Consider the following 24,616-nt stretch of genomic DNA (forward strand, 5'->3'; position numbering starts at 1 on the left):
GGTAAGGAACCCTGGCTGGTAAAATGCTCTGGGAACTCGGAGGGGGTAGGACCAACTCGGCCCATTGCCAACTCGTCCCATCGCCAACTCGGCCCACGTGATTGCCAACTCGGCCCATTAACATGCCAACTCGGCCCATTTACATGCCAACTCGGCCCACGCACGTCATGACGAAAATGTTTGTGTCATTTAAAGCCAAGGTCTTGAGTCGATGACGTGATAATATCAAATACTAGTAATATTCATATAATCAGAGAAAAAATCGTTTGCTCCAAGCACCGACATCGGTATACTACTACTACTTGTAAAGACACTATGGATTGACATACTAGTACATATACAATGTAGATCGCATGAATTTACTGACGGACTAAATATCTATAGTCAAGTTGGCAGAGAGTGGGCCGAGTTGGCAGAGAGTGGGCCGAGTTGGTGGGCTGAGTTGGCAGACGGTGGGCCGAGTTGGAAATGGGCCGAGTTGGACGTGCACCTGCTCTGGGAACTCGAAGTACATGTAGAATTTACTTACGCACCATCCTTAACAAAACACTGCTGATGATTTACTAAATATGTGACATTAAATCATTTAGATCACATTTAGAATGTACTAGAAAACCTGAGTTATGGTACAACAACTTCCTGACTTTGGAAAGACAAAATATGGTGAGGACTAGTATAGCTTGTTTACTGTATTGCACATGTACAGTTTTGATGATGGAGTCATGACGGTTGAATGGTTAGCCAAACCGGCTTGGAATTTGCAGGTTGCAGGTTGTGTAGTCATGATGGTTGATTGGTTAGGGTGGCTGGCTTGGAATCTGCAGGTTGCAGGTTGTGTAGTCATGATGGTTGATTGGTTAGGGTGGCTGGCTTGGAATCTGCAGGTTGCAGGTTGTGTAGTCATGATGGTTGATTGGTTAGGGTGGCTGGCTTGGAATCTGCAGGTTGCAGGTTGTGTAGTCATGATGGTTGATTGGTTAGGGTGGCTGGCTTGGAATCTGCAGGTTGCAGGTTGTGTAGTCATGATGGTTGATTGGTTAGGGTGGCTGGCTTGGAATCTGCAGGTTGCAGGTTTGGGCCCCTTCTCACGATTCTCAGCCATTTGTTCATTGGGTAAGATTTGAACCACAATTGTGCCTCAGTCTACCCAGCTGTGAAATTTGGGACCTGGTAGGATAGAGGTTGCAATGTGAATGCTTTAATCCTATGTGCTTATAAAAGGCTGCAATGGATTGTATTCTCGCCAGGGAGTTGAGGAAGTATAAAGGGCTGTTGTGCCACTATAGATCCATGAGGGGTAATAATTGTAAAAGCACTTTTGAGTACAGAGTGGGAAAACGCAATATAAAAACTGATATTTTTATTAGTATTAGTTTTTGTCACTTGTGTCTTCTGTTGACAACACCAAATTGTATCACAACCGTGGTGTATTCATGTAGTATGTGAAGTTAATGGAAATAACGTGGGCTGGGAATGTATACAATTGAAAGTACACTTCTGGCTATTAAAGTAATTCTGTTAGCTTTAGACGTGTACAATAAGATTCCAATTAAATTGTGTGCATGTAGGTGTTTACATTTGTAGCTAATCCTATTATTTTGTGCAATGTGATTAAAATATGATGAAGAAAAAACATAATTTATAGATGATGAGGACTATACATGTATTATCTATAATAAAGTTCAGAATCACTTCAGACTGAACTAGCATTGGGCTACTGGAAGGGTTAAAGGCAAGACAGGGTATTTAAGACCCCCTAACTTCGTGGGGGTTATTGTCAAACTTGAATGCATACAGCAGTGTTCTCCTCATGATAGATTACAAGGATGATGTCTAATTTGCATAATTTGCATATGAATAACATGGTAATTTGCATATTGGTTTGCATAGTGATTAGCATATGATATGCATGTCTTCAACACTGGAACAAACTCTCACATGTTTATTTTAACACATACACACATGTACATTGAGGATTAGCCATTTCTCTTCATGTGAAAGTATTATTGTGATTTTGTCATTCAAAGCATAGACCCTACACATGTAGGGTCTTTGTTCAAAGATTACTAAAGCTCAAGGATGGTAGAACACTTTTGAAACATGGCAGATACCAAGCATGGTGGCCTAGATGGCAAGGACGGTTTTTGCACCTTGCTTTCTCTATAGTGGGGAGAACACTGTACAGTGAACAATGCAGGGATTCCTCTATGAAAATCCATTACAACAATGAGCAACTGGTGATTTTGGTAATATCATAAGCTAGGCAAAGCCCATAAGCTCGCGCAGGGTAGATTCATTTGTGACCGGCTGCCTGGGCTGGGGTTCATACACTTGATTTGGGTCATTTTCTAGGGGTGTTGACCATCAAAATTATTTTATCGAATTACATCTAATTCTCTGACATGGACGAGAAGTAATTAACAACAGCTCTCACAATATGTCACAAAACATTTTAAAGACAGTCAACACTCTATGCAGTTGTTCGTTTAAAAAAAACATCATAATCATTAGATTAACATTGTTCATTTTTAATCAGCCAACTTATCATAGACCCTCCACCAACGTTGGTCTTTGGACAAATGTTTTGTTAACATGTTGCCGAACATTGCAATTTCTCAATTCAACTTGATGATTTAGAAATGTTACTGTACCAACAAACATAGGAAAGTAGTTATTATTTGTTGAACATGTAAAAAACAAATTCAATTATCGGCAATATAGATGTGAAAACCGCATTTCCGCAACCTGGAAATTAAACTGCGCAATGTCATCAGTGGTCCGTATCGCGTACCATGTGTCAAACTTTCAAATAGTGTAGCAATTTCTAGGACTACAGTGATGCCTTGATACTCGTTCCATTGTTACGATAATCTGATTATCATACCAACATTCCTACTGTTACAATATTGCAATGCATGACAATGTTATGTCGCCTATATGATGACCAGAGTACAGTAGCGCATGCCACTGTGACGCAATGTATCCCTGGGAGAACCACCAGTTTTTTATCACATAGTATACATATATATGACGCGCATGCGTACTAGTCATTGAGCCGCTATGCAAGATAATAAATTTGGTATGTGCAGATGTGTGGTGTTACAGAAAGTTGATATTTATACATGGTCTATACAATTTTGGACAAAACATGATCTGAGTAGGGCTTGTGTGTTATTTGTACGATTCATTAGTCTTAATTCATTACTCTTTTTTTGACCAGAAGAAATTGTACATCTGACAGAAAACTAGTCATTTTCTCTTGAAGTACATGTAGAATGTCTTGATGGTTGTCAATGCAGTACATAATGTCATTTTATGGAGAAGATGCAACAAGATAACACTTTTACTACTTGTAGCTAACAAATGAATAATTCACAAGCTATGAAATCTATACCCTTTAGGCAGGGGACACTTTCTCACCAGTCAGTCTGTTAATAATGGATCAATTCTATGCATAACTGATTTAATTTGATGGTGTCTCCTCAAACTGATAGCAGTGTGTCACAATATTTGGTGTTGCTGACTGTCATGTCCATACAGGGATAATTTCTGAAATATGTTCTTCCATCAAATGTACAACTCGCACCATGTTCCCCACGACTGCTTTGTAATACTCCTAAAAGTATGAAGTATAGAGCCAGGGATTATTATGCAAGAAAATTCCAATTACATTACTAAACTGACATAAATTTCATTTTCGTAATTGAAAGTGAAGTCTGCCTACTTCATTAATGTCACAGAGTTGAAATTTAAAGAAATGTGTGAAGACATCAGGTTGATACTTGGCTTAAAACTACACAGGTGTTACTTTTAATAATAGCACAGTTGAAATTGTAAATGTCATACTTTTTCTTTTTATTAGCTAGAGGTATCAATTAATTCTCATAAATATCGTCCCTATTGTGCAGACCCTTTCATTAGTATAGAAGCAAGGTCAGTGTACAAGATAAATTAGACATGCTTACAACATAGATACAAATGTACCTGGTGGGTGTACTTCTTGTGAAGCCAATTGAATATGACAGTGAAAAGTCATACAAGTACACAATGTAACTACAACTTAAAATATTGTTTCCTTTCTCTGGAATCATATCCTGTGTAGTTGTTTCAAACCATAGACCCTCCACCAATATGTCGGTGGAGGGTGGAGGGTGGAGGGTGGAGGGTCTGTGTTCGAACTCAGAGCATAAATGATACCTAGTATATTTTGGTTGAATCACTCAGCCTTGTTCAGCTGTTATAATTGTATACAGTTCAGTGATATGGTCTTGTCATATGACTTAAGGAGGGTGTTGTACAGATACCTGTATTTCCATCCCATCATCCCTGCTATACTAGTAAGTCAAAGTGACAGGTGTTGCTGTTTGATCTCAATGGCTTCTTTCACTGCACATTTGATGCAGTGAGCCACACATACAATAATCTTGGTGTTTCAGGGTTGATGGTGGCTGCATCGTGTCCAGTGTAGGTATTATGGTGACCCCATGTGTTCAGAATGTTAGTAACAGTGTGCCCTCTAACTAAACCATTTTGACATGCCACTGATGAACACAGTTTCCAGTGACGCACCAAAATTTTCCCCATCTCTTACTATGTGGTGACTCACAAGAAATCCCAGTTTTTATCATTTTGACTCACAACAACAAAATTTGGCTATCATTAGAGGAGAACACTGATTAGTAACGTTCCAAAATCATGGGGGGGGGGGGGGGGGGTTATCAAATGATCTCACGTGTTTGTGCCTACTATAACTCATAATCATGACATACATGTACATAGCCCTGCTGAACAAGGTTTTTCATCTTGGAGAAGGTGCAAATTTGTTGTAGTTTTTTTTTTTATTCTTTATTTAGGGAAACTAAATGTTTACAAAAACTAAAGGCAGACCTTGATACTAAGTACATGTACATACTTGATGTACAGCTAATACATTTCATTTTATACATGTAGTTATTGCCACCACAATGTTTACATGATGTTATGTTTTCAAATACTGACCAGCTGGAAAACTCAGGTTTTGAACACCTTGAAACTACATGTAGGGAGGGTATAACATCACAATCCTGAGATCCTGTGTAATAAGATGACATATTTTAATTCAGCTCAACACACCTGTCTAGCTCAACTTCAAAGTCCCCAAATGTTCATTCATTCAATTTGATTTTGAAAAACTTGCGTAAATATTGATTTAAAGTCACCTAGTTAAATAAATGAAATGCATACAAATATGTTTCGGTGAAGTTCTCCTGGAATACATTTTTTCACCTGGTATTAAAAGTTAACTTTTTTTGTGAATTGGCCTGATTACCATTTACACAGCTGAGCTCTTCAAATGAGAGCTTCCCGTAATCTATTTTCTGATATCAGGTTTGATATTAAATTAAATGTCAAACATAACCACCTCCCTGGGGAAAAATACCGTACATGTATAACAAATATAATAATCTCTTGACGTAGATATTTTACTAAACATCATATTTTTGGCTTTCACACGGTGTAATTGGTTGCCATGGTGACAGGCAAATTTTCATATTCAGGGTTTGGTAGAAAGGCTCTCACAGCAGTGCCAGTAGAATTGAATACAATTTTGTGATTCATACGCTTAGAAGGATAATACGTAAATATTGCATGTCTTACATTTGTAAATTGTATCTCGTTTCTTGATATTGTTGGCCAGTATCTGAATGATTGCGAGTGGGCTTTTGTGGAATTTGGTCTGTGTGTTGTATTGATGAATGGTATCATTGGTTGTTATGTAAGTTCAGAAAGGTATGATGGCACTTTGTTCCATCTAATTACTAACCCTCATGTCAGCCATACCTCGAGAGCACAGACAACCAATGCCAACATGGTGGACAACAACAGTCATGTGATATTGTCATTTAGTCATGAGGGTAAAAACAAGTGAACTGGGCCCAAAATCCACAACAATACATTTAGATTTACCTAGCCTGTCTACTCACCGACATCACTGTGTATGTGAATCTTGTTTCTCATTCATTGATCTGTGACTGTCTTAGCAGCAATCCAGTGTTGCTTCATGGGAGTCAATAGACATACATGTACATATGTATTAGATGAGCAATACATATACATGACATCTAAGTGCAAATCGTTGCTTTGTATGGTATATTGCTACATTGTATCAGCTGATGTGTGTAGAGGATGAATACATATATCATTCTGTACTTGTGTACCCAAAATACATGTACCAACAAGTCATTTCTTAATTTATTCCTGGATTTTATTTCTCACCTGCATGTGATTGGAAATTTATTTTGTTATTGTGCAGTCAACAAACAGTTCACTCTTCAAAACCATGGAAAATAAACACTCTATGCTATGACAATACATAGGTAGGCTTTGGAAGAAAACGCCTTTGTAAGATGAGTAATTAATTTATTCTATGTTGAACATACATTGTACTTGGGTGATTATAAACCATTAGTCTTTATTCAGCTATGTACATTTAAGGCCCATGGTGTATAGTACTGAATGAACGTGATGATGTACCAGCTGATAAGCACATATTTTATATTTATACACCCTAAACTTGTACAATTATTTACTGTTTCCAGGGGTCAGACGTGATTAGTATCGCTATTTTCTAACTCCTGTTATCGGATCTAATTGTTTCCTTTTTAATTATGTATTTACATTTATGATGTCATTTTTCTCTTCTCTTTTTGATCGGGTAATAAAAGATATCGTATTGTATCGTATCATATCATATTGTATCGTATCATATCGTATCATATCATATCGTATCGTATCGTATCGTATCGTATCGTATCATATCATATAATATCATATCAGCTGATTGGGCACCCTCATGAAACTTTTATAGTATTCATGTTTATGTACATGAATGAAGGGTTGCAAATGTACATTTGTAAATTTTAGCGAATCCCCAGCTCACACTTATCAAAAAGTAGTAACATATTGTTTTTTGCAGGAACAGAATTTTGAAGAGAATAGAGGGTTCTTGAAATCCTTTTGAAAAGCACTCTAATGTACATGTACCACCATAAAACAGATTGCTTTGTCTCACAACAACTATATTTGAAAATATGCCATCACTAGAATATCAGTTTATCGTCACACTTTCCACTTGCAACATATAGAAGACATGTTGATGATATACATGTATTGAATTCAAATAAAAATATGGCACTAAAAGATTGAGTTGGAACCATACTGTAACTACATTAGGCTACATTCGATAAAGTTTTTACTTTAAAATCGAGTCTTAGTATCATGTCGTATCGAGAGAATCTCCATCCCTATCAGAAACATGAACCGACAGTGTTGTTCATATGTTGAACACTTTGTGTATACATTGTATGTACATGAACACATGTGAGAATGCAATTGTAACTCTATATGCTGTGTGACTTTCATAGTGGTCTATATGTGCTGTGTGTGACTTTCATAGTGGTCTATATGTGCTGTGTGTGACTTTCATAGTGGTCTATATGTGCTGTGTGTGACTTTCATAGTGGTCTATATGTGCTGTGTGTGACTTTCATAGTGGTCTATATGTGCTGTGTGACTTTCATAGTGGTATGTGTGTGCTGTGTGCAACTCTCAAGTTTCATCGTGGTCTGTGTGTGCTTTGAGTGACTTTCATAGTGGTATGTGTGCTGTGTGTGTGACTTTCATAGTGGTCTGTGTGCTGTGTGTGTGACTTTCATAGTGGTCTGTGTGCTGTGTGACTTTCATAGTGGTCTGTGTGCTGTGTGACTTTCATAGTGGTCTGTGTGTGCTGTGTGCATCTTTCATAGTGGTCTGTGTGTGCTGTGCATGACTTTCATAGTGGTCTGTGTGTGCTGTGTGTGACTTTCATAGTGGCATGTGTGACTTTCATAGTGGTCTGACACATTTACTGACAAGGAAACAGTTGATGGATGTCAGGCTGTGTATTACATACTGCCGTGCATGGCTCTAATTACACCCACATCTCATAATGATTGTAATAACAATAATTATAAAATAACAATGTTACAATTGTATTTACATCATTTTGTGCCACACTGTGCTCAAAACACTTGACAGTTTTTCCAAAAGCCTACTTGTGATCCCAGGGCATCCACCATTGCAAAACGTATATAAATCTAATGACTTACTATATTCTCTCATTATTCTTGGTGTTCCGTATGTTGTGGTTTTTGGTTTCTTGTACTTTATGTACTTTATTTTCAATAATGTCTCATTTTGTGGCTATTTCATGAGTTGTAACAATGAGATCAATTCTAACCATGCAATTTGTTTTGTCATGCTTAGGTTTCAACTATGGCAAATGTCGCAGCAGCACTGGCAGTAGCCGTGGCCATCACAGGAATGATTATGAATTTCTCTGTGCATAAAATCGACGAAGGTATGTGTACTTTTTTACTTTGCTAATAAATGTGTGTGTGTGTGTGTGTGTGTGTGTGTGTGTGTGTGTGTGTGTGTGTGTGCATTTCATACTGCATACATGTTATTGTATACATCATGTGTCAAATATGTTTGCATCACTATGTGCATACATGTTAGTGTGTAATATATACAGTTTGTATGTGTAATAATTGCATACATCATTGTTATAAGTGTATGTTCGTTCTTGCCATGTACATGTATGTATGGGTGTGTTATTGTATGTGTGCACATGCCACTCTACATACATGTTTGTGTATATGTGTGTTATTGTATGTGTGCACATGCCACTCTACATACATGTTTGTATATGTGTGTTATTGTATGTGTGCACATGCCACTCTACATACATGTTTGTATATGTGTGTTATTGTATGTGTGCACATGCCACTCTACATACATGTTTGTGTATATGTGTGTTATTGTATGTGTGCACATGCCACTCTACATACATGTTTGTATATGTGTGTTATTGTATGTGTGCACATGCCACTCTACATACATGTTTGTATATGTGTATTATTGTATGTGTGCACATGCCACTCTACATACATGTTTGTGTATATGTGTGTTATTGTATGTGTGCACATGCCACTCTACATACATGTTTGTATATGTGTTATTGTATGTGTGCACATGCCACTCTACATACATGTTTGTATATGTGTATTATTGTATGTGTGCACATGCCACTCTATATACATGTTTGTATATGTGTGTTGTTATGTTTGTGTCACTGTGTGTGCATACATGTCAATAATAAGTTGGAATGACAGACTGAAGTAAAGTTGATCCCCCCCCCCTCCCAGCAAATGATTGTAGAGACATGAGGTGTAAATGTTAACCTTGTTTGTTGGCATCAGTCAAGTAGTAGCATTCAATATCATACCATACAAAACAAAATGACAATTTAACAATCCCCTGTTTCCTTTCTTTCGTACATACATATCACAACATCAATAACAAAAAGATTTAACCAATGGGTAGATAACTAGTATCCTTCAAGCCCTTTTAAGATTATTTTGTCAGAATTCATAGGTATTACCTGCAATTCTTTTGACAGTTCTTCAATATTGAACTGCCTGTTGTGTATTATTCTTAGTATCAAGTACATGTATGATCATCTTGATAAATAAGAAGACAAGAAATACACAATATCAGATATCTTTGACTACCTGGTGTTGCTGTCAACACTTCATTAGCATTCATGATAAATGTTATTGAATTTGAAAGACTATTGTTGCTGTCATGTGAATGGTTTCATCACCTTTTGTCATACAGTACTAAGATCCTGATTTTGATGAGGGAAGAGTTCAAGCCACAGCAATTAGTTTACCTCAATCCACCCACATACATTTTGTACAATGTACACTTTCCAATCCACTTTGCTGATGATACACTCAACCGTGAAGCTAGTGGAGAGGGTCCCATCTGTCCATCCATCCATCCATTTGTCTATTAGTCTCTGTCCATACATGTGTACCCAAACATATGTCTTCCATACACAATTAAGCCAGTTTCTTTCAAACCTGGCACAAATTAGGAATGAGGGAAATGTTCTGTCTATCCATCTGTCTGTCTTTGCATGTGTACCTAAAACATCTCTTCCACACACAAGCCAGTTTCTTTCAAATCTGGCACAAATGAGGAATGAGGGAAATGTTCTGTCAGTCCATCTGTCTGTCCATGCATGTGTACCTAAAACATTTCTTCCACACACAAGTCATTTTCTTTCAAACCTTGCACAAATGTTATAAAGTATAGCAGCAATATGCAAATGTTTCTAGCTTCCACAGCATGTTCTAAACAAGAATGAAAAGTAAAAGGATGATGTTGAAATTTGAAATGTTTTACAACCAAAAGTTTCACCATACAAGAAATTGTACTATGGTCAGAAAAAAAGGTCAACTTTGTCACTACACTCAACAGGCCAGTCGCAAATCTCAGATGACTAGATAGTCTATCGTAAGATTACAAGAAATCTTTACAAATCCATTTGTCTGATACAGGTCATAGGGTTCTGTCGTACGTCCAAATTGATATATTGTTAGGAATCAGATTAAAAAAGATTCTTAACTGGTACATAGTACATATCAAGGTGACAACTTTCAAGTGGAGGAAAGACAGCTGTGCCATCTTGACTAATCAAGGGATGTGATACCTTTACATTGTCCTTATGAACTCTGTTCTTTCTTAGTTGTATATGTTAAAGGTGATTCTAAATACTCCCATTGACTATCACTATTTTGCTAAACGACAGGCTCATTAAACATATTCTGGCTTTAAAACTCATGAAGAGCATCTGTGAATGCATTTCCTGGTTAAAAGTTAGAGTTTCAATGCCAGGTTCTTGTATTAGTGTTATCTTATCACAGTAGAGCCATAAGGATTACATAGAATCATTCTGTTGTTCTGGACCAACTTTTTCTATAACTTTGTCAGACAACTGTTTTCACCATCACAGAGCAACTAGAATGTAGGAATTCCCTACTTTGCCCAATAGAGCTAAAGTTGACAATTTTGTCATTTATTAGATTAAATTAGAATGTAGAGTAATTCACAACTAAGGAAGATGGAACGATATTCTCTACTGAGGTGTCGTACTTCCTAACTTAGGAAGTTGAAAGTACACCTCATCAAACTTATTACATGAATGATGTGTAATGATTATGTGGCTGATCACATGAAATTAACGCAGCGTGGATGATTGCGCGCAGTCAATTAATGAATTGCATCGTCATGACAACGAGTAACAAAATGAATAACATTCGAAATGACAATTTCACAATAGATAGTTTGAGACACAACTAGAGGTAGTAATCAATTGCCAATCATTTTGTATATACCCAATTTCTAGATATAATTCCTGTCAGGTTACGAAAAAATATAAAATGTCCATCAGTTCTAAATTTCTCATTCCTACCAAGCTTAGTGTCATATGCAGAATTTGGATGCAATAAGGAGTTGACAAAATGAAAACTTATCTTCAGATCTTGTGTCGATGGCAGTGTATTTGATTGTAATATTCCCATAGAAACTACTAGGTTGCCATTGGTATTGTATAGATGATATACACATACATGTATTATTATGTCTTTAGCACTTATATAATATTTCTTTAGAGTGATCATTTCACCAATGGGCAATTTATTTTCTGAAATTTGAAACCAATTATTACAAGTGTGACTCATACAAAGTGTGCTATTGTTAGTTTAGTGCATTTTACCCGTTTAGATCATGTCAGTGTTTTTGGATATATTTTGGTAACCCTGGTAACAGAGGAGGAACTCTGGTAAAACATGCATAGATTTGCATACTTTGTACAATAGTTTTGCTGGGTATCCCTGGTAACAGAGGATGAACTCTGGTAAAATTTGTACCTTTTAGAATAAGTTTGGTAGGGAACCCTGGTAACAGAGGAGATCTGGTCAAACTTACAGATTTCCATATGTGTACATTGTAGCATAATTTGGGTAGGGAACCCTGGTAACAGAGGAGAAAATCTGGTCAAACTGAAATGAAAATGTCAACCAGCGAATTAGCTGGATGAAATTCTGAAGGAAATTTCGAACTAGTTGAGAATGTATTATGTGGTTCCTTCCAGGACCCCATTTTAGACTCTTATCTCTAAAGATACAGAACCCATTTTAGACCAAAGGGCGAAAAATTCCACTCCAAAGAGCAGCACATATACGTATTCTCAATAAGCGGGAGTACTCCTTCCCCAGGGGTACTTATCCCTTTGGACACATTTTGACACAACATTTATATCAAGTTGTTTTTCTATTTCTACTCTCTGATGGGTTGAAAATGAAACTGGATGGTGAAAGGAAAATAAATGTTGTCAATTATATATTTATCGTTACAAGGAGTCCTACTCGGTTAACCATTAATTATTTCCTGCTTCTACTTAAAAAAAAATTTGTGTTTTTGTCTATTCTCTAAATACATATTTATATTTTAGAACAGCATTACGTACAATGTACATGATAAACACACTATACGCACCCTGGCTACAATTGCCCCTCTCCCCCCCCCCCCCTCTCCCAAAATAATATCAATAAAAGAATGGTTGATGTCTGCACTAACCCAACTTTAACACCCCACTAGCTCAGTGCTAACACTAGACAGATATTAACACCTAACCAGAATGTGTTGGCAACTGGAATGGTTAATACATACACCAGTCCAAATTTTGTCACCTAGTTACATGTACAGCTCAGTGCTACTAACACTAGGCTGATACTAACACCTGACCAGTATGTGTTAGCAACTGAAAGGGTCAATGCCCTGTACAAGTCCTATGTTAACACCCAGCTACATACATGTAGCACAGTGCTAACACTTCGCTGCTACAAGTACATGCACTAACACCTCACCTGGTGAAATTTATAGATTTCTATACATGTAATGATGTACCTCTTGGCATAGTAATAGTTATTCAACAGGTGACATAGATTTAATTTTCTTGTTTATTTATTTATTTAATTACAGGTCACGTTGGAGTATATTATAGGGTGAGTTTTCAAAATAAGTCAGTAAATAGTACAATATTTTTTCATAATTTATAATCTTCACCTCAATTCTCTTGTTCAAACTTTCCAATCAGACTTTGCAAAGTTATCCAAAAGGAGACATATTTCAATTTTATGCACCCTGCTAAGGTTAAATAAAATATTCATGGTTCATAGATTTATGAACAAGTAGCGTTTCAAGTATAATACTTTTTCAAATTCTTTAGTCATTTGCTTTTCACAATCACTTCAGATTTCATGATCACCCATTTCCATTATTTGAAACTGCATCATAGAAAGATCACTGAAAATTTTCCTTCTAGATAAGACTATTAGTGTGTATAGATGTACACTTTCTTGACACTGAGGGGGCTAGTCCATGCAAGACTTGTAACCGAAACCATATACTTTAGTTTGACTGCAAAAGAACTCCCAACTCATTTATCATACTTCCCTGTTATATCCCCACAAAAACTAGACACTAAACCTTATGTTACTATTTTTGTATCATTCAAATAAAATGAATGAAATAAAAAAAACAAAATTGTGGTTTACTACAGTGATTTTTCATAAAGTTTATCTTTCCTGCAGTATAGACAGAAATGTCAGGGGTGTTATCACCATATTATGACAAACCCATGACACGCAAGTGTAAGTGTGGTGTACTCAGGTTTTAGCATGAATGTTTGCAGTGTTTCTTCACCCCCCGTACTTCCACGAGTGTAGTGAGTGAAGGTTCAGTAGAAAAAACTGCAAACACGAGTGCTAATACCTGTGAGTATCCACACTGGAACTAACTCACATGGCATGGCGTTCTGTCAGTGTTATTATTACATATGTTTATCTCAAGTAGCAAATTTCCATAATAATCATAAAAAAATCATACAGTGCAATCACATGATTTCGTGTGTCACCACGGACGTGGCCTCATTTGTATATCATTTACATGCAGGTATGCAATAATACTTCGGTTTTGCACTGCAGTGAAAATACCACTAGTATGAGTGTGCACCAGTGCACATAATCTCTGATACATACGTGATAAAAATATATGACATGTACATTCTAAGGGGTCACTTGATTTGTTGTCAGTCTCAGCATAATAGAGCGTAGAGTAGATGTATTCTCAACTAAATTGACACATTGGTTGTGTTTTGTTTTTTTATCTCTCAAAAAATTGCCTATCAATAAAATTGATTTGCATATCAATAGCAATGATTTGTGATTCAATAGTTATTTCTAATTTACCATTCCAAAGTAAATATATTTTGCTATCCTTGTTTAATGGTAATACACAGAGACATGTAATCTTGCTTTTATGGAAGGATATGAAATATTATGTTACAAATATGAATGATAGTGTTACATTAAATCCATTTTACTTCTGTGTGTGGATAAATAAAATATGATTACCCATTCCGCTCCTAGTATATAGAGAAGAAGAGAAGGGGGCAACACCAAGTGACAAGTGCTGTACTAACCCCTCTATATGCAAATTAATACTTTTGTGCAAAATGATTAGTGTGCCTTATTTAAAATGGCAGTCATTAGGTCATAGGTCACCACCCCTTTCTTAGCCAATCAGCAAATCGCTATTGATTGCTAAGTCACCAGGCTTCACATAATTCCTATCTGTACATGTATATACAGAGAAGTTGGTACCAGAGAATACTCATATTTTGAAATTTACAGGTATCGGTACTATTTATGACCATTTTTAGGTTGGATATATTTTGCTAAAAACTACATGTACAAACGTATGTTTGTCTGGATTTTGTGATTTAGGGTAAATGGCCTTCATTAGACTTTTGCTAGACATTTGCTTTGTGTCAAATTGTCAATCAACTTTCCTTTTTCATTGTAGCAAGTAAACATACATGTATAGTATTAGTATTATGAAATGCTTATTAGTGTAACTTGTTATCTAATTCATAGCAACATTACATGTATTCGTTGCTCTAATAAATCATCATTATACCCAGGGAAGATTACGTGTCCCTGTTGTGAAATACAAGACAATTAATTTTGTCATGTTTGAACAGCTAAGAGACTCCCTACAACAAATGCAAATTAATTCCATTCTGAATGGACTTTAATCAGCGTAAGAAAATGATTGAAATAGAATTGTGGATTGTAAAAAACATCATTAGCGAAAATTGGAAAATGTCATTCCTGTCACCTTATTATATTTTACTGTATTTTTGGTTCATAAAGTTCAGCTTCTTTAATTACCTTTTTTTTATTTCCATGACAACCAGGGTGGAGCGTTACTGAGTCAAACCAGTGGTCCAGGATACCATATTATGGTGCCATTTTTGACATCCTATAGAACAGTACAGGTAAGTTATCTTCATGATACTGCATCTATGTAATATTTTGCCATCGTTATTGAAATGCACAACTTTCTACTACATTTTGATATTATTTTTGACCCAAAGAAAACAAGATGATATGTACATCTAGTCTAGTTCCTGACGGACTGTATTCAGATTACGTTATCTTCATAATACACAGTCTAGTCAATCACTATGATAAACACTTCAATGGAAGTGCCTTCAAGCTCCACCTGGAACCTTTCTTTTTTTAAATGTTTATTAGGTGAAGTTTCTAGTAATATTATTGTACACCATGAAAGTATTGCAGCTTCCCAATTCTACAGCTGTGTTGACTAGAGTACAATCGTGGTTCAAATCTTGGCCAAGGGTTTTAGCCATTCAGAAACAAATAGCAATGGTGAGGCTTGAACCTACAACCCATAGAATCAGATTCGAAGCTGGCCATTCTAAGGCCAACATGTACATCAAACTAAAAAGTTTGTGTGGTTCTGATTATACTCAGTTTTAAAATAGGTGTTGCAGATAGTTTTATTTTATTTTTTGGGTTTTTTTTATATATTTTTCTTTTCATTTTTCATGTGTGAGTGTCTAGATCTGGTAGTTATGTTTTCTGTTGTTTTCCATATGGTCTCTGTGTTATTGGTTTCTTCTCATCAGATGTACAACCATTTCAGATTGGAAGAACAGTTTTATATTGTCTTTTTTAAGTTGATGACAGCTTTCACATCCACTTTTTCTTGCGAGACGTCACAATTTTTAACGATTTTATTATTTTTTTCTCGAATATGTAAAAAAAGGTTTACGGTTGGTTTGTACGTTTACCGGAACCAAACAATTTTCTTTTTTTAGGCGTTATCATTCAACCATTGTAACACCATATACTGTCATACTCTATGCAGGGTTGCTGCAGTTCTAAAAGATCTGCATTTATTTAAGGAATGAATATAGTTGATAGTTTTGCATTTTGGTTTTATTTCTTTACAGACAACTCTTCAAACTGATGAAGTTAAAAATGTTCCATGTGGTACCAGGTAGGTTGAAGACATCACAAATAATAATTTGTATCGTAAATGACCAAAAATGGTGATTAGCTTGATAGATCAAATGTCTTACACAGGTTATAACACACAAGCAGTTCAAAGTTTATTAGTATTTAGTTTTCAATCGGTCTAGGTTGATGGTCCTCACGTCCACCTAAGTTATAATCAATAACATTCAGATACATGTATGTTCAGGTGTTTACCTAACATTTCTGTATCTCGCCGATATATCCTTTGAAAAAGAATATTTATTCGAAACGACGGATTTAACATCTATTTATACGGACTGATTTATAAGTTCCATATGCATTTGAATTTTCTTTTTCCAGCTCTATACTGATAGTGAAAGTAAATGAAACAATGCATTTTATTTTGTTTAACATCCAAGTTGTTCTTAAACATTGTGAATTGACTTTAAGTTCAATATTTCAGACAAATGTATGGTAAAACTGATCATGTAATCTTGGAATATGTATCAGTCTGTCCTTTTAAAGTAACATAACTTACACTAGATTAGATCATGAATATTGTGAGGAAAATATTTTATGCATATTTTTAAATTTTGTCGTCATTTTTTATGCCATTAGTTTTTGTCAGTAGTTCCTGATAGTAATGCTGTTTCAAATGTACATTGCTGATTTTTTGCACTAAATTGTTGTTTCAAGCTTTATGTTCTTAATATCAATTTTCTGTTGTGTTTGTACGTTTTTCTGTTATTTATGTCAATGTTTGATGTTTATTTGTTTGTTTTTTTCAACTTTCAGTGGCGGTGTAATGATTTACTTTGATAGAATAGAAGTTGTCAATGTGCTCAGTATTGCTGCTGGTGAGTTCTTTGTCTTTGTGAATGCTGCCCTCAACTATTCCTGGTATCATTGCCTTTGTTTTTATATGCTTTATCATGTGTTGCCACATTAATTTACTGGCCAGGTTTTTATGAAAACATGGTGTGGAAAAAAATCATATAAATATATCCAAGGTCAGTGAATAATTTCCAGATCAGTACATTTGCATATGCATAACATATTCATTTTTGGCATGTTTTGTGAGTTTAATATTGTAAGAGGCATCATTGTGGATTCTCCCATAATCACTTGTCACAAACCTGTATAGTGATTGATTTAATTGTGTTCCCATAACAACAATCTTCCAGTCTATGGGTTTTGATGGGCATAGCCGTAGGGCTTGGCTTGGTCAGTAGGGCTTGGCTCTTGGGTGGGCCATTGGGCTGGGCTCTCAGGTGGGCCATTGGGCTGGACACTTGGGTGGGCTATTGGGCTGGGGTTTTGGATAGGCCATTGGGCTGGGCTCTTGGATGGTACATTTGGGCTGTGCTGTTGGCTGGGCCATTGGGCTGGGCTCTTGGCTGGTCCATTGGGCTGGGCTCTTGCATGGTCCATTGGGCCGGGCTCTTGGATGGTCCATTGGGCTGGGCTCTTGGCTGGGCCATTGGGCTGGGCTCTTGGGTGGTCCATTGGGCTGGGCTCTAGGGTGGTCCATGGGGCTGGACTCTTGGGTGGTCCATTGGGCTGGGCTCTTGCATGGTCCATTGTGCCGGGCTTTTGGATGGTCCATTGGGCTGGGCTCTTGGCTGGACCATTGGGTTGGGCTCTTGGCTGGGCCATTGGGCTGGGCTCTGGGCTGGGATCTTGGCTGGGCCATTGGGCTGGGCTCCTGTTATATGATATGTTTTGTTTAGAATGATATATTGTGTTTTTCTTCTAGTGTATGACATTGTCAAGAATTATACTGCAGACTACGACAAGACTTTGATATTCAACAAAGTTCACCATGAACTGAATCAGTTCTGCAGTGCTCATAACCTCCAAGAAGTCTACATAGAAAAATTTGGTATGTACATATTTTCCTAACGACACTTGGATAGGTTCAAAACTAATCTTAGCTTTTATGATTCTGTTGAGTTGTGTTTTGTGTAGACTGAAGACTGTTATGATATTTCTTATATTGAATCTGTCGATCTTTTTGATATTACAGACCAAATTGATGAGAATTTGAAGATAGCTTTACAGAAAGACCTGACAGGAATGGCACCCGGTCTACTTGTCCAGGTATGTACACACATAGGAACTACTTTTTAGTATCCTCCCAGGACAGCCTGGGGTTAGAGCAAAGGATGGCACCTAGGGAGTCTCAGTTGACATAAAAACTGAACACATTAGCTTAGGGGTACCCTAGCGAACCCCAAAGCTATATGTGTTAAGGGACAGTCGCACAGTGTCACACAAGCGCACAAGTGAACGTCTTTCATTCAGGGGGTAGGGAGACTGGCTTAAATGCGATTGCTGAACTTCATTTTTGCATTTCTAACAACATTTCGAAAAACTTTCACACCTTCAGTGAAAAAAAGCTAGTGAGATGTTGATAAGTCGATAAAAAATTTATTTTGAATTTTGAATTTATAAAACAATTTTATCATGGCTTCCCACTTGAAAAATTAATGTCAAACGACATTTTTTAAGCCTGGGTTTGTAAGTCAATACATTGTAAAAAGACAAAACTGTATAAAAAGTTTGTTATTGTATGTACAATAACAAACAGTTTACACATTTATTAATCTTTTGCTGTTTATTGAGTTACAAACAAGGACTTGGTATATGTTGTTTCACATTAGTTTTCAAGTAGTAAACCATGATAAAATCATTTTATAAATTTAAAAATCCAAAATAAATACCCAATCCTCATATGGAGTATTCCTTTTTTCAATCAGATAATTAACAACATAATCATTGAAAATTGTTAAAATACCAATCATTTGACATTGTCAATGGCCCCATCTACATGGCACTAAAAATCCTACCTGAGGCAGGCCTAAGGATAGTTTGAAGCCTGTGTAGACATAAACGCATCCCAAACCTGTCCTGAAACCGTCTTGACTTAGGACACCTTCGTGAGGTTTCCTGAAACCCTCCTGACTTTGTCCTATGTACTGTCAGGACCGAGTCAGGAGGGAATGCGCAACATCTATGCCATAACCTTCCTGCATGTAGACACACCTATCCTACCTCAGGTAGGACTCGGGACTGCCTCAGGTAGGAAGACATATTTCTAATGTTAATTAGGAGGTGGTTATATCCATATATAGTATAAAGTAATGGTGAAATTATGGTTGCATTTGGGGGTGCTGATTTTAAGGTGCGGACCTAAAAATCAATTTGAAGGAATTTATTGTACCAGATTGTGTGTACAGCTACACAAGTATAGTTACCCACAAGTGATTCAATACTCTTCTGGGTGTGAGGTTTTACAGGTAAGACATTATATCTAACAAAACAGTGTTGAAAAAAATGTTTTCTAATGCAGCTTTAACAATTTCTTGATATGTTTTTATCTCTAGGCAGTACGAGTGACAAAACCAAAGATTCCAGAACAAATTAGAAAGAATTATGAAGCCATGTAAGTACTGATGTAGCCAGTAATCTTTGTAAAGTTTATTTCCCACACTAGTTGTACAGCAACATTGCAAACATACACAAACAATTTGTATGTTTGGTGCAAAGTATTTCACCAAGTATATAAGTGTTAAAGTGGCTATATGGAAGAGGATTGAGTATTTATTTTGGATTTTTCATTCATAAAACAATTTTAGCATGGCCTACTACCTGGAAAATCAATGTGAAACAACATATGCTAAGTCTATGTTTGTAACTCAATACATTGCAAAAGCATGAGAAATGTGTACAAAATCTTTTTATTCTATGTACAATAACAAACTTTTTTCAATGCATTGAGTTACAAACACAGACTTGTTAAAGTTATTTCATTGTGTTTTTTCAGGTAGTAGGCCATGATAAAATTGTTTATGAATTAAAAATTAGAAATATACCCAATCCTCATCCATATGACAACTTTAAATTGACCAATGAAAATATCAACTGTAAAAGAGAATTTATACTTCTATACATTGAGAAAGATGCCAATTTACGTTGATGGAAACAAACAAATCTTCCAGAATATTTGTAGCTCTTGGGTTTTCATTCAAGGGGAACACCATGCCAGGAAATAAAGGCATTTTTGTAAACTTTGGGTTCTGAAGAGACATTTCATAATTTTATTTCACTTACATTACGTGTGATTTGCTTAGAAACATTAATTTGAAATTTGTTCATTGTTCAGTAGAAATCCTTGCCACATCAGCAGAACATGAATATTCATGTAAATAAGTACTTAGAAATGAAATGACTCTTCAGAATCCCAAGATTATGAAAATACCTCTATTTCCAGAAGTCTCATTCCCCTTCAAAGGTAGAGTCCTCGTGGATGATTTGACAGAACGTCAGATATGGATGATGTACAGCCTGCCCTCTAGTGTTCACTATTTGTAAATCATGCTATTTGAGACATTGTCTGATTGAAATCTCCCTCCAGGGAAGCTGAGAAAACCAAACTGTTGATTTCAGCCCAAAGACAAAAGGTGGTAGAGAAGGAAGCTGAAACAGAGAGGAAGAAGGCAATTATTGAAGCAGAAAAGGTGGCCTCAGTTGTCAAAATTCAGTTGGAACAGCAAATCAAGGAGAAAGAAGGTGCACAGAAAATGGCTAAAATTGAAGGTACACAAATCCATTCACTAGTTTTTGACATAAGACAAATAGCCAGTTTACAGCACTCATACTTGTATCACCACTTTGTTGAGAATGTGAACATGTTGGAAATTATGATTTGAAAATGTATGGCCAATAACCTGATTACAACCATGACATTATTCAATTGAAGTCATTGTGTAAGTATACCCAGTAACCTGATGACAACCATTATAACGTTTTTCAAATGAAGTGTTTGATAACAACTTTTTTGGAGGTGTGGCATATTGAATCAGTTCTAAACATTCTCAAAGTAACCATGTTATGAGTGATAAACAGAGTACAGCTATCTCTGTCAACAAGCTAGTAGTCTTGAAATGTTCAAAAGTACGATGAGAACTTGTTTCAGACAAAATCTAACCTGTGGCTCTGATTTGGGAACTCTGAGTTTTGATTATTTAGTGTTGTGACATTGTTGGGCCCAGAGTGTGTTCTTTTTTACAACATTATCCAATTTTTCAATGAAGTGTGTACTTGCAGTCCAGTAAGTCAAAGCAGAAGCAAGGAATTATTAGACAGCAGACTGTAATGGCCAGAAGTTTAGTTCCGAGTCAGTCAGTACTTTACAGTTTACTCTAAAAATCATCCATTTCCTACATTTCACTGCAAATGTCAAGAACATTCTTGGTGGTTCTGCTTTCTTATTTTGTATTAAATTATTTAATTTTAGGAACTTCTGTACATCTAAATTGTTGCACAACCATGTTTTTGGTTTGGTGATGAAAACTATCACTCTTCTTTCAACAAGGACAACAGACAACACTCCTTTCCAAAATAGCTGAAAAATAGACGGCTGGGATATGCCACATTCAAGCTTATTAAAACCATAAAATAATTAGCAGACAAGTGACTGGACTTTCCATTTCATTGGGGGGGGGGGGGGGTATTAGAACTCCAGTTGTATATTTTGAAGCATTTTGTAGTACTTCTGTGTTAAAGACTTACCTCTCTTTTCTTTCAGATGAGACTCATTTGGCTCATATCAAAGCACAGGCAGATGCGGAATACTACAGAACTGAAAAGGAGAGTCTTTCCAATAAGGTAGGTAATCTATAGCTGGGACTTTGACATCTTGGTATCCCTCTGTAGTTGATGTTTGAGGAATAAAGGAATCCATCATCCTGAAAAAATGGAATGAGATAGAATATACAGCAGAAACCATTTTAGTCAAAATAAAAATAGATCTGGTGAGACGAAATTCTTACTAACATAGCTATATTTTATTGTCTGACTTAAGCAATGTCTCGCTCACATCAAGTGCTTTTGCTAACGATGGTAAGTAGGTAAAATCTACCAAGGTTCCCAAGTCATTTTACTGTAGATTCTATAGGAAACACTACCTGTTTTACCCCATCCCATGGGATTCGTAGACAAGTGAACAAACATTCAAAAAATGTCTGCAAATATGTTTAGCAACATGACCACGCCCATAGCAACAGCCAAATGATCGCATATATTGCAAAGATAACATAAGAACAGGGTTGTTCAGGCAACGGGATAACCGTTCAGCAAATGAACACCTACACCTAGCATGGCTCAGCATGTGGGTGAACATTTTTAAAAACTGTACAGTTATGCTACAACGCCATTGGCGCTATTTTTCACCAACATTTTCACTTATCAGTACAGAGCTGGTATGAATCTGAATTTAAACTGAAGTGAAGAATTTAATGTAAAAATTTAGTTTTCAGCAGTTTAGAGAATTGTTTAGGTATTCTTTGCCATTAAGTATAATAATAATTCTAAAATCTTCAAAGATTATTAGTGATAGTTTTAGGTCTCATTTCTTTTCTTTCCCAAAAATGTTTTATTTTATTTTTTTGTTTCATCAAAACATTGTGTCAGTGTTTTGTATTGCTGGTGTGTTACAAATGTTTTCATATTAACTGGAGAAAACGTCCACTCAATAAGTTGCTGAAACTATTAAGTTGTAGATTTTGACTCTTTGCAATCATGTCACAAATAAATGGACTAAGGTGTAGGTCATGGGCAGTGCGCCCTCTAAGTCCAATTGATATGCCACAGATACACAAAATTTCTAGTGACACACCAAAATTTAGTGTTCTCCTATCTTTTACTATGTGGTGATCAGTGTGCTCTCTAAGCCAATTTGACATGCCGCTGATGCACACAATTTCTAGTGATGCACCAAAATTTTGTGTTCCCCTATCTCTTAATATGTGGTGACCAGTGTGCTCTCTAAGCCAATTTGATGTGCCGCTGATGCACACAATTTCTAGTGATGCACCAAAATTTTGTGTTCCCCTATCTCTTAATATGTGGTGACCAGTGTGCTCTCTAAGCCAATTTGATGTGCCGCTGATGCACACAATTTCTAGTGATGCACCAAAATTTTGTGTTCCCCTATCTCTTAATATGTGGTGACCAGTGTGCTCTCTAAGCCAATTTGATGTGCCACTGACGCACACAATTTCTAGTGATGCACCAAAATTTGGTGTTCCCCTATCTCTTAATATGTGGTGACCAGTGTGCTCTCTAAGCCAATTTGACGTGCCAATGATGCACACAATTTCTAGTAACACACCAAAATTTGGTGTTCCCCTATCTCTTACTATGTTGTGACTCACAAAAAATTTCAATTTTTCTCATTTTGACTCACAACAACAATATATGGTTATCATTAGAGGACACACTGGTCATGGGTGAAATGGTCACTGCTGCTAGAGATAAATTTAGGATTCTTGTAGTTTATTAATTTTTATCTTCTCTAGATGAGATTTTCCAAAGAGTACCTGGAAATGCTAAGGTATCAATCAATAGCTGGCACAACAAAGATCTACTTTGGAGACAATATACCACAAATGATGGTTGATATGTTTGGTGTAACTGACAAGGTAAGAAGAAATCTTGGTACTAGAAACTAGTTAGAGAGATAGTCCATCTCTTGTCTCTCTCTGTCTCTGTCTCTGTCTCTGTCGATCTCTCTCTCTCTCTCTCTCTCTCTCTCTCTGTCTCTGTCTCTCTCTCTCTCTCTCTCTCTCTCTCTCTCTCTCTCTCTCTCTCTCTCTCTCTCTCTCTCTCTCTCTCTCTCTTGTTGTTTCACTAAGTACCATTGATTGTAATCTGTTCTCCATCTTTTATTTCTTGTTTTTAAACAGGGAGTAGAAGCTAAAGGAAGCTCAGAGAAAAAGTAAAGCTGAGAATGAGGCAAACCCATCCAGAAAGTTTTGTGGTTTTCACATTTTTTACCCTTTCTTTCAAATGTGTTATTATTTTGTGTGGTTTTACAAATTGGGCCATACCAATATGCAATAGGGGGAAGTTTGTAACAGAAGGGGGTGGGGTTTGGATATGAATGCTGTATCTTGAAATACAAAATGTAGTGTACAAGTTGCCACACAATATAGATGTATGATTTCCTGAGATTTTCTAGCAAATTTTTGGTAAATTCAGATACCCTCCCAAATTACCCTGTCTCACCTACAATACTAATAGGTGTGCACCAACTCAGCAATATTATGGGGTATCTGCATTCAGCAGATGAAATTTAAACATTGCGCATTGGAAATAAAGATGGCCGACATGATACGACCATCATAACTGAGTTGTACTTTTAGTGTAGATCTATTTATAGATAGCATGAAATATGCTGAATGCGGTGTGAGTAGGTCAAAGGTTACTTCACCAGTTCACTGTTTAGTAAGAAGATAATTTACTCGGATGTGTTTGTGTCCTCATAAAATTAGGATATT

General features: G+C 36.4%; 1 protein-coding gene across 1 annotated transcript in view; it reads left to right on the forward strand.

The window, feature by feature from the left end:
• LOC144451993 (erlin-2-like) overlaps positions 1 to 24,416 on the forward strand; it is a 25,530-nt gene extending 1,114 nt beyond the window's left edge. The window contains exons 2-13 of the mRNA XM_078142955.1: positions 8,284 to 8,377; positions 12,910 to 12,932; positions 15,188 to 15,268; positions 16,250 to 16,296; positions 17,070 to 17,131; positions 18,031 to 18,156; positions 18,301 to 18,374; positions 19,661 to 19,719; positions 20,692 to 20,873; positions 21,865 to 21,944; positions 23,636 to 23,758; positions 24,023 to 24,416. Of these exons, the coding sequence (XP_077999081.1) occupies positions 8,293 to 8,377; positions 12,910 to 12,932; positions 15,188 to 15,268; positions 16,250 to 16,296; positions 17,070 to 17,131; positions 18,031 to 18,156; positions 18,301 to 18,374; positions 19,661 to 19,719; positions 20,692 to 20,873; positions 21,865 to 21,944; positions 23,636 to 23,758; positions 24,023 to 24,058 (978 nt within the window). The 5' untranslated portion in view covers positions 8,284 to 8,292 and the 3' untranslated portion in view covers positions 24,059 to 24,416. The remainder of the gene's footprint in view (positions 1 to 8,283; positions 8,378 to 12,909; positions 12,933 to 15,187; positions 15,269 to 16,249; positions 16,297 to 17,069; positions 17,132 to 18,030; positions 18,157 to 18,300; positions 18,375 to 19,660; positions 19,720 to 20,691; positions 20,874 to 21,864; positions 21,945 to 23,635; positions 23,759 to 24,022) is intronic.
• The last annotated feature ends 200 nt before the right edge of the window (positions 24,417 to 24,616 follow it).

The sequence above is a fragment of the Glandiceps talaboti genome, chromosome 22 (genome assembly GCF_964340395.1).
Source record: "Glandiceps talaboti chromosome 22, keGlaTala1.1, whole genome shotgun sequence".
NCBI lineage: Eukaryota > Metazoa > Hemichordata > Enteropneusta > Spengelidae > Glandiceps > Glandiceps talaboti.